Here is a 19,363-nt window from a genome sequence, read left to right on the forward strand (position 1 = left end):
AATCAAATCGAATCAAAATATATAAAAAATTAAATTAAAATTTTAAATTAATTTAATTCTATCAATTTTTTTAATTTAAATCAAATACTGATTATTTGTATATATATCATTATCGTGTTAAACAGTCCTTTTGCAAAATTAAAAAGTATAATTATTTTATATTTAATAAAAATCAAAACTATTTTGGTTTAGTGTTTAGTTGAATATAGAAGTTATGTAATTGGAATAAAAATTATTCTATATTTAATAAAACCAGCTTAATTGTTTTACATGTTCTAATTAATTTTTTTTTTTTTTAAAAGGAGGGATAGAACCCTTTAATTTATTATACGATCATGAAAAATATTCATACAGTCAGCATCTAAGAGGAGTTTAATACTAGATGAAGACAAATCAATAAGACTCATATAAAAAACTCCACCATGCGCACTATTCGCAAGATAATCCGCTACCATATTAATTTTCCTATATATTTGCACAACCTTAACCTCCCATTCCCGCCAGATAAGAGCTCTGCAATTAATAACTAAAAACTGCAGTCTATAAACATCACTGTCTTGACCTTGAAGAGACTGAACAACAACTTCAGAATCAATTTGAATAATAATTTTCCGTCATTTCCTACTCCAAGCCACATTCAAAACATGATATATGATTCATAATTCTGCCTCAACCACACCACAAACTCCCAACACACAATGAAAATCAAGTAGCCATTTACCAATATTTTAATTTAATTTAAAAATAAAATCTCATTATATTAAATAAAATAAAAATAAAGGTACGTTCTTGATCTGATATTATCATTTCAATATTTTAAATTAGATAAATTATAATTATAATTATTGTATTTTTAAATAACTACAGTATTTTTTTTTTGAAGTCAATAACTACAGTATTTAGAAAGCAGTTTATAAAAATATAAGAGTTTATAATAAAAATAAGACTTTATTTTTAAGTAATTATAATATTAGGATGGATTTTATAAAATTGTCTGTGATTAGTAAAGGAAAAGCCCAGTCAAGTATTGGGCCCAACGGATTGGGCTTGAGAAATACTCTCGGCCCCACATGCGTTGACTCATTCTATCCTCCTCTATTCTGTTAAAAGTATTACACTCTCTCTACTGTGTGCTGTTTTTTTATTTTTAAATTTTTTATAAAAAAAATTATTATTTAATTCTTAAAATATAAATTAATTAATAAATTCGTTTCTCTAATTTTTAGAATTCAACATTTTAACTATAATATTTAATTTTATCAAAATTAAAGGTCACTTCAATAAAAAAAATTAGATATCAGTCCATCAAAAATATTAATATTGACAGAAAAAATGACCGATTTATTTTTTATAAAATTCAACATTTTAATTTTAAAATTTAATTTTTACAAATTTATAAATCACACTCTCAAAGAATTTAAGAAAAAAAAATATTTTTATTATTAAAATATTATATAATTAATATATTTGTTCCTCTAATTTTTAAATTAAATACTTTAATTTTTAAAATTTAATTTTATCTAAATTGAATGGAGAAACTTTTAAACTCAATCTCTATAAATAAAAATAATAAAAATTAGAATTTAAATTATTAAAAATAAAAAATTAAAATTTAATAAAAATTATTTTTATAATATCACTCGCTGTTGATCACTGCTCGCTATTTAAAAATTTTTTTAAAACGTTTCTGACATTTTAAAAAATTTATTAGTTAATTTTTTTATTAATTTTAATTGTTAAATATTATAAAAAATTTAAAATATTTTAATATAAAAGACTAATTAATAAATTTTTAATAATTTAAGGGATTAATTAATATTTTTTTTAAACTATAGAGATTAAATAGTAAAATATTTAATGATAAAATTAATAAAGAATTAACTAATAGATGTTTTTTTTAAAATAAGGGGTTGGGGAAATCGAACCTTAGACCTTTCAATGTTACATGATGCACTTTTCACCATGCTAAATTTTGGAATGGTTAATTAATAGATTTTTTAAGATATTAGAAATATTTTAATATATATATTTAATAATTTTTTTATTTTATTATTGATAAAGGTATTTTTAATATTATATTTATTTTTTTTAACTAAATAAAAATTATTAACTTATTTACAAAAATTAAATTTTGGTGAAATTAAATATTAAAAATAAAATTCTTGAATTTTAAAAATAAATGAATAAATTTATTAATTACGCTATAGGTAAGGATTAAAAAGTAATTTTTTTTTATAAATATAATAATTTAGAAGGGAGGCTGAACGCATTGCACGTGGATAGACATCCGCGCACACGCACAGATAGGGTTTGCAATCTAGTCCGCAAACCAGTCTCCCATTTCTTAACTACTTCACCTCCCTCGGATTTGGCTCCGATTTCTGTTCTTTTTCTTAAATCTTAATATCATTTTATTTGTTTTCCTAGACATCTCATAATTTCCTTGATTCAGCTTCTTCATGGCTTCCAATTCGAACAAGGATGTCCCCTCTGGTATGCTCTTTTTTTTTTCCCCCTGCTCAATTACTAGTTTTCTCTTCAAATCTGTTCGGTTTTACTTTGATGGTTTGCTTCGGGTTTTGGGATATCAATCCTTTTTTTAACGATTTTGATCTAATCCTTCAATTGTTTTCTTCTTTATATTTGATCGCGGAAAGAGTTGATTCCAGCACTCGAATTCTAGGCCCTTTTATTAACAATGTTATGTCTTCTTTTAATCTTCTACAGGACTCTGTATTGAGTATAAAACATTAAGAAATAAGAAATTTCATTCCGTTTATTCTAGCTTACTTTACATGTTTTGGATCTTACAAAGAACACTTTGTTATATTCATTATTTATTGCTTCCTGCTTCATATAGATGTTTCCTGCTGCCTATCATTATTAGCCTGTTGAAGTGAAGTGCTGTGACTTTATTTGGAATCAGTTTCTTGCTCTATTAATTTTTTCTGACATATCCCTTTCCCTTTCCTAGCTGAGAAAACAGGTTCTACTGAAAGCAAAATCCCTAAATCAGAAATGTCTTCTGGGGAGTCACAGTCAGCACAGGGAAGAATTCCCCCTTTTCCAGGACCTGGATTTGTTCCCAATGCTTTTGATTTGTCAGCGATGAGTGGTCTGCTTAATGTAAATTATCCAATTTCATATTATTTTCATTTTAATGTCATCTATGGCTTTCCCCTCTCCTTTTCCAGTATGTTTTGCTTCCTAAGATGCTTCTCTTGGTATGTTCCGATTCCTGCTAGTTTTATCAGGAAGTGTAGAGAGAGTATGAGCGGATGATTTTAGGCCTTAAAAGCAGCTGGTTTGATTTGTAGCAAAGCTGGAAAATTAGTCCACTTCAGTTTGGTTGTCAATCAAGCAGTGCAGTCAAAAGCTCATGGTCATGTGTTTGCGTGGAGGCTCAGGCAGGGTGCCTCATATAAGTGCTTGCTTTGTTCATGGAACTGTTCACATTGCCAAGCTTTGGGCACAATGCATTTCACATGAAAATTTGGTTTCTGTTCCCGGGTTCTCTAACATGTACAAAAAGGTTAAGCAGTTAAATGTTAGGAGTCTAATCAGATTTAGTTTTTTTGGCACCTGGGGTTCCTATTGATTTCATCGTCTGCCAGTGAGTTTGACCATTTACTTTTTAATTGTTTATTTTTATTTTTCTCTTCTCTACCATTTCAGCCCTCTTTTTCCATTTTCAAATCTTGGTTCTACTTCCTATTCTCCTCTTCTTTGGTTTTAAATCTTGCTGCTGTTATTTATCTACTTTCCTTGCAAAATTTTGTAGTCTAATATTTGTTGCCTTATCGTTATCATCATCATCATCATTTTGTGAAGTCATTCTACTCTGTCTCCACTGCTTCTTCTCTAGGCAATATTTTTAATCTCATCACCCTATCTTTCTCTAGTATAATTTGTTCTAAACATTTTCAACTTGTTTCTTTATTAGAAGGAGAAAAAACCTTGTGCTTTGTATAATTGGGTTAAATATTTCTTGGTTATGGAATGCTGTTGTTTTGTTAGCCTCAGCTAGGTCATAATCATTCAGTCCCAAAACCGACATAAAGGGTGGTTGTCGCAGGTATCATCCATCTTAACATTGTCACATCACATGACACTAATGGAAACAAATTTATTGCTTTTGGTTGGGCCTTGCATTGCACCTCAAGCAATCAAGGAAACTGTTGCCTTGATTGCACCTTTTGTCTTTGTCTCTTGAGTCATTGGTGGGACTTGGTGCGAAAAGGAATATTTGAATTGAACTTGCAGCAAAAGTTATACGTTTGAATGTGCAAACATTTATCTATTTATTCCTGGCTCAACTTTTTATATAATTAAGGGGCTTTAGTTCACTGCAGTGATGGATACTTGATACTTGTTCCTCGTCTCATAGCCTTCTTCAATATTTCTTCTTCAATATTTCTTCTTGGCCTTTAGGTTTCACAATTACCTAATGATTATTTAATGTGCATGGCTTGCTCTATGTAGGACCCAAGCATCAAGAATTTGGCTGAGCAGATAGCAAAAGATCCTTCATTTAACCAGATGGCAGATCACCTCCATAAAACACTTCAAGGTGCAGGAGCTGAAGATGGGATCCCTCAGTTTGATTCACAACAATACTTTACCACCATGCAACAGGTTATGCAGAATCCTCAATTTATGAATATGGCTGAACGCCTTGGCAATGCATTGATGCAGGTATATCCAGCTTCATTTATTTGCCTTTTAATTTTGTTGGAAAATATTACACCCTAGTTATTTTCATTCCAAATCACATGATCCAGATTATGTATTATAAGCAAACTGGAGTTAGAGTGGGGAATTTTAAATGCAAAACATAATGAATCAGTAGATAATCAAATAATCTCAATCTTGCTCTCAGATACCATTATTATTAATATCATCATTGTTGTGTTGTAAGTTTTGGGATTTTTTAAAAAAGTTCTTTTATAGTATTGAATTAGTTGATATAAGCATATTTTAATTGAAAACTAATTTATTATATCTATAGGATAGCAGAAGATCTTTATGCTTATTCTTCACTGCATTAATATGATATTTTCTACATTTCATTACACATGCTATTCAGATTATCTATTTTGTATCCCACTAAGCAAATTGAAAGACTCCTCGTCATACCACATTTTTAGATGAGGATGCTTTATGTTCCTTACACAAACTAGAGCAATCGATGGTCTAGGTAACCAATATTGTTGTCTTTTGTGGTGTGCATGTTCTTATTTGTTTTTGTGATGCATGTATTTTCTTTTCGATTTAAATTCTTTCCACTAGATTGAAATTTTAGTGGTGTTTCCTCAGGATCCGTCAATGTCTCAAATGCTTGAGGGTTTGACAAATCCATCACAAAAAGATCAGATTGAGGAACGAATGGCACGAATCAAAGAGGATCCATCTTTAAAACCTATTTTAGAAGAGATTGAGTCTGGTGGTCCGGCAGCCATGATGAGGTTGGGATCACAAGTAGTTTGATATTACTGTGAATCTGTTTGCTAATAGTAGCTGCTAAAAATTTGGGGCTTTTTACACCCTTGGTTGAATTGTGGACTAAGTTGTGGTTATTACCAATTAGCTTGTTTCAATTTTATCCCTAAACTTTTAACTTCCATATAATTGCTAGAATGGTAAACATCCTGGTTGGTCCCATATGTTTATTGAGGTGAATTGGATTGCTAGTCACAATTGCTTTTATGCTTGGTTTGGTGTTATGATGACATCATTTTTATATTTAATTGCCAATGATCAAATTTTAGTCGTAGTTTCAGTGAATTTTTTTATCTTTATTGGATGACTTAATATTTAACCCAAAGTTCAGGAGCAGAGTAGTTCACCTCCAAAAAAATATTCTTATTTGTGAAGAGTTCCTTGCCTTATGTTGTGGCAAAGGTGGATGCATTCAGTTGATTTAATGCTAGGATATTATTAAGCAAAAATATTGCTTTCATAGGTATTGGAATGACAAAGAAGTGCTACAAAAGTTGGGGGAAGCAATGGGTCTTGCAGTTTCTGGAGATGCAACCACTTCTGTGGAAAATCCTGGACAAGATGAAGCAGAAGAAGCAGGAAATGAGGAGGATGAGTCAGTAGTTCACCATTGTGCTAGTGTTGGTGATGTCGAGGTAAATTATAACTTGTGTTTGTGTTTGCATGATTGTTGGATTCCTTGTCACTTTTATTTGCTAGGGTATTAAGTATTGTGTTTATTAGGTGATACATATGAATTTTGAAGGCACCAATCCAATATTTCCATTTAATGTAAATGGAGTTTTATGGGATCAAATTGGTTGAAACAGATGGTAAAGCTGAGTTGCAATGGCCAATGAGACACATCATTGCACACCCGAAATATCATGGGCTGCTTGATATTTTTGGTTGCAATCAACATCTTTTTTTCTGTATTGTTTTACTTTATTTTATTTTATTTTTGATTTCTGGGTATAAATGTAAATATCTGGGTATGTAATATTATATACTTTTTTTTATGAGTTTGCTTTTGTCTACCATTTATTTTGTTTACTTTTTGTATTTATGGTGGAGCATATGCAGTTTGTCTAAACTTGAGTTTTTTTTTTTTTTTCTATAGATTTTTCAATTATTTGTATAAATAATCTACAGATTTAAATTTCAAAATTAATGTTTCAATTTTGGATTTGCATAATATATTTTTTAAATTTTATGTTTTCTCAATGATTTATGTTTGAAAATATATAATTTTTGGATTTTTTTAGTATATTGATATTTACTTACATCTTTAGTGCAACCCTTGGTTTATTGTTAATTTTGGACATTTTACTAATGGTTTAATTAAATTCAGGGTTGTGATGGCAGATCTGATCTGCCATGTTTTGAAGCAATTCAGTTTGATTCTGTTGCACCTTTTTAATACCAATTTCAAAACCTTTTTGGAAACTATTGATTCCATTATTTATTTATGCCATGTTATATAGCTTTATTTTTATTCCCAAGATAAAAGGCTTCTTGATTATTTTGGTGATATTTAAACTACTTTTGTGATAACATTTTTTTATTTTTCTTCATTGTTGAAAAATATCTTCTAGATTTTTTAACTTCTATATTTTTTTTCCTTATATAAATATTTTTTATTTGTAATTCCAGCTAACTTTAAATAGCTGAAGACATTCTGTTTAAGCAGAGACTAAAATTTTCTCCATTAATCAATTAGGGTTTGAAAAATGCATTGGCTTCTGGTGCTGACAAGGATGAAGAGGATTCAGAGGGAAGAACCGCATTGCATTTTGCTTGTGGTTATGGAGAGGTATGACTGTTACCTCACTTCTTGCTTGTGTGCATGTATGCAATTTTTTTTTTCATTCTTTAATTTTTGTAGGGTGGCAAGAGGTGGTGTAGATGAATATTAAGAATTTTTAACTACTGGTCAATGAAATATCACAACATATCTGAAAACTGATTTAGTGAATGATGGATTAGCATAGATAACTGATTGGGACTTAAACCTCAGAGTTAGGAGCCTAGACCTTCTATGCTATGTTGCGAGAAGGGAGTGCTTAGTTAATGAATGATGAATGTCTTCATTCGGAAGCTTGCAGGATGATAAATGTAATATGGATAGTTATCATCAACGGATAGCAAAGAATTATTGTTGGCTGTTAGGCTTTAGTTTATAGGAGAAAGTGTAATAGCATATAATTGCAAAAAAAACTATGAAAAAAAGACGCAACAGTAATGGAACCTAAATAGGTTTTGTTGGACACTTGGACTTGCACTTGAGAAGAATAGAAATTAAATGGAAGAGTCAATGTCACTAACACAAAATTTTGTCATTCACCTTTACTCTAGGTAGGCCAAGTTGAATTATTATTATTATTTTTTAATCTATGAACATACAAATGTTAAGAACCAAAAGCTTTAGTGCTTTGCTTAACAGACCGATTGGAATGCCATATTTCGCTATGATAGAAATCTTGAAGATTATATTCTTTTTACTTTGGAAAGATCAATGTTCATGAAGGAACGTTGTTAGCAAACCCAGCCTCCACAAGATCCAGCTACAAGTGATAGTCGATGCTGCCACATGTTGCTGAGATTTCAGTGTTCTGCCAAGTTTTAATTGTCATTTTCTTAAGTTGTTTATTGTTCAATTTTCAAGAGTCATGTTCTCAGTGGTTAAGCCATATTCTTAGTCGTTAACCCATAATGCAATAGTGCAAGTTAGTTTTTGCTTTTTCTTAATGATAGGATGGTGATTCTCCATGTTGTTTAATAGTTTTCTGTTTTTAGTAGATGTTTATGTCTCCTCTAGTATTTAGGTCTCTTGTATTTAGGTGCAATAGCTCAATAAAAGAATTACGAGAAAATTTTTCAAAGTTTTTTAGTATTTCAACTCAGGAGATTTTCAGGTTCTCTCTAAGGAGAAAATTCCAGCAACAGACTGATAAGAGTTAGGAATAGAGTTAGCTTGAAAAATGAGAAGAGCAATAAAGTAAAAATGAAATTATGATGAAAACTTGTATTGATTAGCAATGGAAGACTCTACAAGTTTACTCTCATAGCACAACTAGTAACAAGGACCATAGAAGAACCCAACAAGAAAAATAAAATGACTCGGAAGAGCCCTCAAGAAAAGCTTCGCATGCAGAGAAGAACCCTGCCCCTCTAACCAAAGAAATAATTGATATATTTTCAGGTCCCCTTTCCATTATCCTCTTCCTCTTTTTATACAAATTTCTGTCATCTCTGCCGGCTGTTCTATCACATGTTTCCATCCCCATTCTCTTCAACAAGCTTTATCCTTTTTGTTAACATATAATCTAGAATACTCCATATTCCTATCGCAGACCCATAACTCAATCCATTTCTAAGGATTCTAATATTTTGGTACTAGAGCCAGGGGTTATGGGTGAATCCATCCAATAACAACTTGATTAAATTTTTGCATAATTTTTGGAAGAGCAAGCTACCAACAAAGCTCGTTGAGAAGAGTTGAATGCTAAGTTGGAATCTCTCACACGTGACATCACCAACTCCAAACTAGCAAATGTAGCAGAAGGAAGCAACAATTCTCAACCTTGTAGGGGCAAAGGAACGACTGAAACAGTAGGATAAGATAATTTAGGTAACAAAACTATTGTTTCAAAATTCACCCAATTGAATTTTTTCCTAATGGATAAGAGACCCATTAGGATGGTTGAGTAGATATGAGCACTTCTTATGTCACCAATGTACCTAGCAGAAGAAAAAAATCGATTTAGCTTCTTCCCATTTGGATGGTATAGCCCAATTATGGTTTTTGCAGTTAATGCATGATTTTTCTAACTTAATTTGGGAAGAGTTCAAGCACCAATGCAACTTTCATTTTGGACCACCAATCGGTAGTAATAAATTGGGAAAGCTAGCAAAATTAAAGCAAGCATGATTGATTGTTGACTTCCAAATCTAATTTGAGATTCTTGTCTCTCGAGTTGGAAGCCTCACTTGAGATAAAAAATTACAGTTTTATCTCAGCGGGTTGCAAAAATACATTGGTGTGGAGGTGGAACTTCACTAATCAACCGTCACGACCATGAGCTTGTCAAGATTGTATGAACGGGAAAATTGGCCCATATGTGCTGCAAGTCCTTCGACCAATCATTCATCTCAATAAACAACGGAAGGTACCGAATAATTAAGCGCTTGAACTGCGAGAAGATGGAGGAACAACGACGAAAAGGACTTCGTTTTAACTGTGATGAACCCTTTGTTTGAGAACACTCGTGCAAGAAACTATTTTGGCTGGATTTAACATATGATGACATGGGAGATGTAGCAACCAACCAGCTATTGGCTGAACAGTTCCCATAGAGGAGGAGGCGGGGAGTAATGTTAGCAGACCTAGCCTCCACAAGATCCAGCTACAAGTGGCAGTTGATGACAGCAGCAACCCAACTAGGGATCAAGGAATCATGAGCCATGGGCCAAACCCCTTGAGATTTTACTACAGAAGAAATGTGAAAGAAAAGGGTAGATAGTTCAAAATTTGCCAAGCTAGAATGGACAAAATAGGTGGTTAGAGTGATTCTCGGGTAGTACCTAGAAAGAGAAAGAATCTTTATTGTTTTATAAATATTATTAGCTGTAGAGGACGATAAGTTGTTATTTTCTTTTATGCAGCCATTATTGGGCTAGCTTGAGCTAGAATTTCCTCTTTTTTTTTTGGGCTGTGAAACTTTATTAGAAGGGAATTGCCATTGAAATCCAATATCAGTCTTATCTTCCCATCCTTTTATTGTTATTTGCTCTTAACTCTATCTGTTGATGCTGCCAGGTGATGAGATTTCATTGTTGTTGCGAGGTTTCAATTTTCAATTTTTAAAGTTGTTAATTGTTATTCTATTTTCAAGGGTTATATTCTTAGTGGTTAAGCTATATCCTTAGTGGTTAACTCATTATGTAGACCGTGAATAATTTTTTGCTTTTCCTTGATGGTAGGAGGGTGATTCTCTCATGTTGCTTAATGGTTTCTTGTTTTCAGGAGATGGTGCAATAACTTAATAAAAGAATTATGAGAAAATTTTTCAAAGTTTTTTAATACTTCAACTCGAGATTTTCTAGTTCTTTCTAAGGAGTTTGTTCCATCGCAACCATAGGTCTAAAAAAGAAAATTTCTTCCCCAGAAAATTTCAGCAATAGACTCATTCTAAGGACCCTAACAAACATATAGTACATGTCACCTTGTCTAGTGTGTTTTAATCACTCATGATTTACTTGCCTTAAATTAATTTAAATAAGGTCACTTCAAACTTATCAGCTTATGTGTGTTAATCTTATATAATCCATTCAACCTGAGACCACTCCCTCTTTGCATTCATAGATTTACTATACTGCAAAACATGAACAATATAACAAATATTGCAGATCTCTGGCTGGCATGTAAATGCACCTTCTCATATCTCGAATTTGAATTATATGTGTGTGCTTTGTGTGCTTGATGTGCACACAAGTTAGGAATTTTGACCAGCTCAGTAAGTGGGGATTCCTCCTTGCACCCTGGGACATCCCAAGGTGTGCTTTCAACTATGTCAGTTATTTCTTCTTGATGAAGGCACATGTTTGTATATTGATTAAGCTGTCAGAAGTGTTGGAGGTCTTGGAAATGCACGGACAAAACGGTCTAGATTTTTTGGTTACATGGAAATAAGAAATGCACTTGAATTTAATTTCATTTACTATTTTTCAGGTAAAGTGTGCTCAAATCCTTCTTGAGGCAGGAGCAACTGTTGATGCACTGGATAAAAATAAGAACACTGCACTGCACTATGCAGCTGGTTATGGAAGGAAGGAGTGTGTAGCCCTTCTACTGGAGAATGGCGCAGCTGTGTAAGTCTTTAGCATCAGTTCGCATAATATTTTGTGGATTTTTATGTGAAATTTGTTCCCTGTATTGACTCTGATTCTTGGTTCGTTATCAAACTGCAGTACCCTTCAGAACATGGATGGCAAGACTCCCATTGATGTTGCCAAGCTAAACAATCAGCATGAAGTACTAAAGTTGCTTGAGAAGGATGCCTTCCTGTAACTAGGAGGATGAGGGACGTGTGCATGTTGTGGGCACTTCAAGTGTGATAGACCATTTTGTTCCCTGTGCTGTCTTTGCATCTATTAGTTGCTACATCTTTCGGTTTTATAATCAGTAACATAATTTTTTAGAAGAAAAATATTTTATGCTGATTAGTTCAAGCAAAATAATTTGTTTACTAATTGATATAGTTATGTTAAATATATATGTATATTTCATTTCCCTTATTAAATAGGTTAGAATTGCTATTTATATCAAGAAGTTTGACTAAGATTAATAAACTTTAAACAATAGGATAAAATTTATAACAAAGAAAATATTTAAGGGAGGTAAGTTGGTTTTTAATATTTTTGTTTTATAAGTTATTGTCATAATTGTCGCGTTTGCGTAATCTGCTGAAGAAGGGCTTGTTAATGTTAATCAAACAAGGGAGTAATCTCATGCCAACATTATTTATTGAACACTCAAAACACAACGAAAGAACATACGAATTTCAAAAATTAAAGAAATATTTTTCCATTTCACTATGTTTTATAGACAATCTCACTTTATTAATTATTATATAAAAAATTTTCGCTTGTAATACAAGATGTTTGCTGATAAAAAAATATTACAAAAAAAATAAAGTATATTAGTATATTTAAAATTCTGTTCATTAATAGTATTTTAATCATATAAATTCAGTAAACAAACAACAAATCCGTGAATGTTTGAACTTAGTATCAAATACAAAAATAAAATATTACATGATGAACTGGAAAAAATTAAATTAAATTGAAATAAAGACGATTAATTAATTATCTTTAAATTAAATTTTATTAATTTTGTCGGTGATAATATTTTTCGAGTTTTTTTTTTTAATCTTCCTTAAAAAGTAAGAAATTAAAGGTAAAGCCCAGTCATGTATTGGGCCCCACGGATTGGGCTTTAGAAATAGAAGATTGGGAAAGGGGATGTAAAATCCTTGGCACGAAACGAGAATGGAGAAGATGAGGATTAAGGTGGCCCCACTCGCCAACTCATTCTATCCTCTATTCTGTTAAATATTTCTCTCTCTCTCTCTCTTGTCTGCTTCTCTTTTTATTTTTTAATATTAGAGAAGGAAGGTTGACACATCGCACGTAGATAGACACCCACGCACACTCACAGATAGGGTTTCCAATCTAGTCCTCAAACCGAAGTCTCTCATTTCTTTACTACATCTCCCTCGGGTTTGGCTCTGATTTCTATTTCTTTTTTTGAATTTTAATTTCGTTTTTATTGTTTTCCTGGACATCTCATAATTCTCTCGATTCAGCTTCTTCTCATGGCTTCCAATTCGAACAAGGATGTTCCCTCTGGTATGCTCTTCTTTTTTCCTGCTCAATTTACTAGTTTTATTTTTCTTGAAATCTATTGGGGTTTTACTTTGTTTGTTTGCTTCGAGTTTTGTCGGTCCTCCTCTAAGGATTGCGCTCTAATCCTTCAATTGTTTTCTTCTTTATACTTAATCGCCGAAAGAGTTGATGGCAGCACTAGAATTCTATGCCCTTTTCTTAACGGATGTTTTCTTTATCTTCTTTTAATCGTTTACTAGTACTCTGTATTGAGTATAAAACATTAACCCTTTATTTCGCATGATTCATTTTGTAAGAAAAGAATTCAAATGAATTTTTGCAAAATCATGTGAGATTTCAACATGTTTGAAATGAAAATTTTTTAAGTTGAAAAGAATTGAGTTCTTTTATTCCAAACAAAAGATAAGAAATAAGAACTTTCATTCCGTTCCATTTTGGATACTGTACATGCTTTGGATCTTACGAAGAACACTTTGTTATATTCATTATTTGTTGTTCATGCTTACTATGGATGTTTCCTGCTGCATGTCATAATTAGCCTGTTGAAGTGAATTGCTGTCACTTTATTTGGAATTAGTTACCTGATTTATTAATTTTTCTCACGTATCCCTTGCCTTTTCCTAGACGAGAAAACAGGTTCTACTGAAAGCAAAATCCCTAAATCAGAAGTGTCGTCTGGGGAGTCACAGTCAGGACAGGGAAGAGCTCCCCCTACTCCAGGACCTGGATTTGTTCCCAATGTTTTTGATTTCTCAGCGATGAGTGGCCTGCTTAATGTATGTTATCCAATTTCACATTATTTTCATTTTAATGTCATCTATGCTTTTTTCTACTCCTTTTCCAGTATGTTGTGCTTGCTAAGATGCTTCTATTGCGATCAGAAAGTGTAGAGAGAGTATGAGCAGATGATTTTAGGTGTTAAAATGCAGCTGGTTTAATTTGTTGCATAGCTGCCAAGTTAGTCCATTTCAATTTGGCTGTTAATCACCCAGTGCAGTCAAAAGCTTATGTTCATGCGAGATGCCTCATGCAGATGCTTGCTTTATTCATGGAACTGTACACACTGCCAAGCTTTGGTCACTGTGCACCTCACATAAAAATTTGGTTTCTGTTCCAGGTTCTAGAAGACATGTACAAAAAGGTTAAGCAGTTAATTGTTACGAGTCTAATCAGATTTTTATTTTTTGGCACCCAGGGTTCTTATTGATTTCATCATCAGGCAGTGAGTTTAACTATTTACTTTTTAATTGTTTATTTTATTTTTTCTCTTCTCTACCATTTCAGTCCCTCTGTTTCCATTTTCAAATCTTGGTACTACTTCCTATTCTCCCCTTCTTTTGGTTTTAAATCTCACTTCCTTGTCTATCCACTTACCTTGCAAAATTTTTTAATCTAATATTTGTTGCCTTATCCTCATCATCAGCATCATTTTGCGAAGTAATTCTACTTTGTCCCACTGTTTCTTCTCTAGGCAATATTTTTAACCTCATCATCCTTTGTCTTCTTTATAGTAATTTGTTCAAAACTTTTTGAACTTGTTTCTTTATTAGAAGGAAAAAATACCTTCTACTTTCTATACTTGTGTTAAAATTTTCTTTGTTATGGAATGCTGTTGCTTTATTAGCCTCAGTTAGGTCATAATCATTCAGTCCCAAAACCCACATAAAGAATTGTTGTGGCAGGTATCATCCATCTTAACATTCTCATCCCATGACATCAATTCAAACAAATGTAGTGCTTTTTGTTGGGCCATGCATTGCACCTCAAGCAATCAAGGAAACTGTTGCCGTAATTGCACCTTTTGCTTTTGTCTCTCTTGAGTCATTGGGTGGGACTTGATGGGGGAAAGGAATATTTGAATTGAACTATGTTCAGCAAAAGTTATTCATTTGAATGGGAAAACTTTTATGTATTTATTCCTGGCACAACTTTTTATATAATTAATTGGCTTTAGTTCACTGCAGTATTGGATACTTGATACTTGTTCTTCGCTTGTAGCCTTGTTCGTATTTTCTTCTTGACCTTTAGGTTTTACAATTTCCTTTTTCCTTTGTCATTAGTCAATGTGCATGGCTTGCTCTATGTAGGACCCAAGCATCAAGGAACTGGCTGAGCAAATAGCAAAAGATCCTTCATTTAACCAGATGGCAGATCAGCTCCATAAAACGCTTCAAGGTGTAGGAGCTGATGATGGGATCCCTCAGTTCGATTCACAACAATACTATTCCACCATGCAACAAGTTATGCAGAATCCTCAATTTATGACTATGGCTGAACGCCTTGGCAATGCATTGATGCAGGTATATCTGGACTCCAGCTTCATTTAATTGTTTTTAATTTTTTCAGAAAACATTGCACCTTAATGATTTGCGTTCCAAATCACATGATCCAGATTATGTATTATTAGCAAACTGGAGTTAAAGCTTGGAATTTTAAATGCAAAAAATAATGAATGAGTAGATAATTAAAAAATCTCAAGCATACTTTGAGATAACATTGATTTTAATATCATCATTATGATGGTGTAAGTTTTGGGAATTTTCTCTTCTTTTTTTTTTAAAAAATTTTTAAAAATCTTTTATAGCATTGAATTAGTTGATATAAGCATATTTTTATTGAAAATTAATTTACTATAACTATGGGATAGCAGAAAATCTTTATGTTTATTGTTCAGTCCATATATATGACATTTTCTACATTTCATTACACGTGCTATTCAGATAATCTACTTTGTATCCCACTAAGCAAATTGAAAGAAACCTTATCATACCACATTTTCAGACAAGGAAGCTTTACATTCCTGTTTTCTTTTAACATACTTGAGCAACCGATGGTCTAGGTAATCTATATTGCTTGGTTTTGGTGTGTGCATGTTCATATTCATTTTGGTGGTGCATATATCTTTTCTTTTCGATTTAAATTCTTTCCACTAGATTGAAATTTTAGTTTTGTTTCCTCAGGATCCGTCAATGTCTCAAATGCTTGAGAGTTTGACAAATCCATCACAAAAAGATCAGATTGAGGAACGAATGGCACGAATCAAAGAGGATCCTTCTTTAAAACCTATTTTAGAAGAGATTGAGTCTGGTGGTCCAGCAGCCATGATGAGGTTTGGATCATGAGTAGCTTGATAGTACTGTGAGGCTGTTTGCTTGTAGTAGCTGGCCAAAACTTTGGGTTTTATTGCAGCCATTAGTTGTTGAATTGTGACAAGTTTGTAGGAGGTTATTACAAATTAATTTGTTTCAATTTATCACTAAACTTTTAAATTCCATATGAGTGTTAGAATGGTAAACATCCTGGTTAGTGACATATATTTACTAAGATGAATTGGAATTGTTACTTACAAATGCTTTTACACTTGGTTTGGTGTTATAATGACTTCATTTTTATATTTAATTGCCAATGGTCAAATTTTAGTCAATAGTTTCAATGGATTTGTGATCTTTATTGGATGACTCAATACTTAATCGAAAGTTCAGGAGCAGTGGTGTACTTCATCTCCAAAAAAGTATTCTTATTTGTATAGAGTTCCTTGCCTTGTGGTGTGGCAAAGGTGGATGCATTCAGTTGACTTAATGCTAATACATTATTAAGCAAAGCATATTGATTTCATACTCATAGGTATTGGAATGACAAAGAAGTTTTACAAAAGTTGGGTGAAGCAATGGGTCTTGCCGTTTCTGGAGAAGCAGCCGCTTCTGTAGAAAATCCTGGACAAGATGAAGCAGAAGAAGCAGGAAATGAGGAGGATGAGTCAATTGTTCACCATTGTGCTAGTGTTGGTGATGTTGAGGTAGATTATAACTTGTATTTGTATTTGCTTGATTGTTGGATTCCTTGTCACTTTTATTTGCTAGGGTATTAAGTATTGCTCTTATTGGGTGATACCTAATGGATTTTGAGGGAGGGGACCATCCAATATTTCCATTTCATGTAAATGGAGTATTATGAGCTCAAATTGGTTGAAACAGATGGTGAAGCTGAGTTGCAATTAGACACATCATTGCATGCCCAAAATATCATGGGCTGCTTGATATTTTGGGGTTATTTTGTGTTGCAATTTACAATCAATATCTTTTTTCTGTACTATTTTATTTTAAATTTTTTAAAAGTATATATGTTTAATTATCATTATTTAGATATGCAAGATATATATATATATATACATACACACACACACACACACACAGTTTTAGGAACTTGCTTTGGTTTACTGTTTATTTTGTTTATTTATTGAATTTCAGGCATCATTACTTAATATATTTAATTAATCAAACTACTTGGGGAAAATTAATGATCATGGATATATATCTGAAAGTGTTCAAATTACTATGTTGGGGCATTTGCAGTTTGTCTAAACTTATGGTTTTCTTTTTTCTTTTTTAGATTTTTCTATTTTTTAGTATAATAACTTAGAGATTCAAATTATAAAAATAATGTTTCAATATTCTCTCAATAATTTGTTTGAAAAAGTATGCTTTTTGGAATATTTATTTATACCTTATCCTTATATCTTTAGTGCAATCCTTCATTTATTGTTAATTTTGGACATTTTACTAATGTTTTGATGTAATCCAGGGTGGGATAGTAGTTCTGTAATGTTTTGATGTAATCCAGTTTGATTCTGTTGCACCTTTTTTTATACCAATTTCAAAACCGTTTTGGAAACTATTGATTCCATTTTTTATTTAAACCATGCTAATAGCTTTGTTTTTATTCCCAAGATAAATGGCTGCTTCCTAATTTTGGTGATTTTTAAATTACTTTTGTGACGACTTTTTTATTCCTCTTCATTATCGAAAAATGATCTTCTAGGTCTTTTAATTTCCAATTTTTTTTCTTACATCAAGATTTTTATTTGTCATTCCATCTAACTTTAAATAGCTGAAGACATTCTGTTTAAGCAGAAACTAAAATTTTCTCCATGAATCAATTAGGGTTTGAAAAATGCATTGGCTTCTGGCGCTGACAAGGATGAAGAGGATTCAGAGGGAAGAACAGCATTGCATTTTGCTTGTGGTTATGGAGAGGTATGACTGTTAACTCACTTGTCGCTCATGTGCATGTATGCAATTTTTTTTTTTTTTTGTTTTAATTTTTGTGGGATGGCGGGTGGGTGGTATATTGAATTTTTAACTACTGGTCAATGAAATATCAGAAAATATATGGGATATTTGAAAACCGATTTAGTGAAATAATGATTAGCAGAGATGACTAATTGGGACTCATCTCAGTATATTCTTTTTCACTTTGGAAAGTTCAATGTTCAGGAAGGAACATATCGTACATGTCACCTTGTCTAGTGTGTTTTAAGCACTCATGGCTTAGTTTCCCTTAAATTAATTTAAATAAGGTCATGTCATTCTTATTAGCTTATGTGTGTTAAGCTTATATAATCCATTCAACCTGAGCACAGACAGATTTACATTCATAGGTTTACTATACTGCAAAATATGAACAATCTAACAAATATTGCAGATATCTGGCTGTCATTTAATTGCACCTTTTCATATCTCGAATTTGAATTGTATGTGTGCGCTTTGAATGCCTGATGTGTGCACAAGTTAGGAATTTTGACCAGCTCAGTAAGTGGCTTCGATCTTTGTGGCATTCATAGATTTTTTTTGTGGCACAAGTTGCCTGATTTACATGCATAGATTTTTTTGTGGCATTGAAATAAGAAATGCACTTAGATTTAATTTCATTTACTACTTCTCAGGTAAAGTGTGCTCAAATCCTTCTTGAGGCAGGAGCAACCGTTGATGCACTGGATAAAAATAAGAACACTGCACTTCATTATGCAGCTGGTTATGGAAAGAAGGAGTGTGTAGCCCTTCTACTAGAGAATGGCGCAGCTGTGTAAGTCTTTAGCATCAGTTAGAATCTTTTTTTATGTGACATTTGTTCCCCTGTATTGAGTCTGCTTCTTGGTTCATTATCAAACTGCAGTACACTTCAGAACATGGATGGCAAGACTCCCATTGATGTTGCTAAGCTAAACAGCCAGCATGAAGTACTAAAGTTGCTTGAGAAGGATGCCTTCCTGTAACTAGGAGAATGAGGGACATGTGCATGTTGTAGGCACTTCAAGTGTGATGGGTCATTTTGTTCCCTGTGCTGTCTTTGCAGCTGTCGGTTGCTAAATCTTACGATTTTATAGTAACATAATTTTTTTCTCCCCGTCTCTTTTTTTTTTTTATTTGGAAAAAAAAAATTCGTGGGATTTCTAGGTCGTGCCATATCATGTTTTCTATTCCCTGTTTCCATTTAGTTGTCATTTATTGTAAACATCGCCTTTGTGGTAATGTTGGCACGCTATCTGTTTTATCATTTGAATGATATATTTTCAGTATGTTGTTCATATTTTTGTTTATGGTGTGGTCCTTTTGTTCGAGCAGCTAATTATCGATTAATTGCTTCGTTTTTCCAAGATGACCTAAAACTGGATTTTGGTTGGATTGCCTAGAAGTATTAT

The 19,363-nt window shown here is 32.4% G+C and overlaps 2 protein-coding genes across 4 annotated transcripts; both read left to right on the forward strand.

The window, feature by feature from the left end:
- Positions 1-2,269: 2,269 nt before the first annotated feature.
- LOC110601095 (ankyrin repeat domain-containing protein 2B) lies at positions 2,270-11,730 on the forward strand. Of its 2 annotated transcripts, XM_021738105.2 has the most exons (8): positions 2,270-2,493; positions 2,975-3,126; positions 4,483-4,695; positions 5,317-5,465; positions 5,963-6,134; positions 7,199-7,291; positions 11,210-11,349; positions 11,449-11,730. In XM_021738105.2, exons 1-8 carry the CDS (start codon positions 2,460-2,462, stop codon positions 11,546-11,548), a joined length of 1,053 nt encoding a protein of 350 aa, XP_021593797.1. In that variant the 5' UTR covers positions 2,270-2,459; the 3' UTR covers positions 11,549-11,730. The 2 variants fall into 2 exon arrangements, with proteins under 2 accessions (XP_021593797.1, XP_043807068.1); XM_043951133.1 differs by lacking the exon at positions 2,975-3,126.
- Positions 11,731-12,603: 873 nt separating this feature from the next.
- LOC110601314 (ankyrin repeat domain-containing protein 2B) lies at positions 12,604-19,249 on the forward strand. 2 transcript variants are annotated; one of them, XM_021738406.2, is made up of 9 exons: positions 12,604-12,759; positions 12,846-12,888; positions 13,510-13,661; positions 14,973-15,185; positions 15,846-15,994; positions 16,510-16,681; positions 17,826-17,918; positions 18,608-18,747; positions 18,838-19,249. In XM_021738406.2, exons 2-9 carry the CDS (start codon positions 12,855-12,857, stop codon positions 18,935-18,937), a joined length of 1,053 nt encoding a protein of 350 aa, XP_021594098.1. In that variant the 5' UTR covers positions 12,604-12,759; positions 12,846-12,854; the 3' UTR covers positions 18,938-19,249. The 2 variants fall into 2 exon arrangements, with proteins under 2 accessions (XP_021594098.1, XP_021594099.1); XM_021738407.2 differs by having other exon boundaries at positions 12,624-12,888.
- The last annotated feature ends 114 nt before the right edge of the window (positions 19,250-19,363 follow it).

The sequence above is a fragment of the Manihot esculenta genome, chromosome 15 (assembly GCF_001659605.2).
Source record: "Manihot esculenta cultivar AM560-2 chromosome 15, M.esculenta_v8, whole genome shotgun sequence".
Taxonomy (NCBI): domain Eukaryota; kingdom Viridiplantae; phylum Streptophyta; class Magnoliopsida; order Malpighiales; family Euphorbiaceae; genus Manihot; species Manihot esculenta.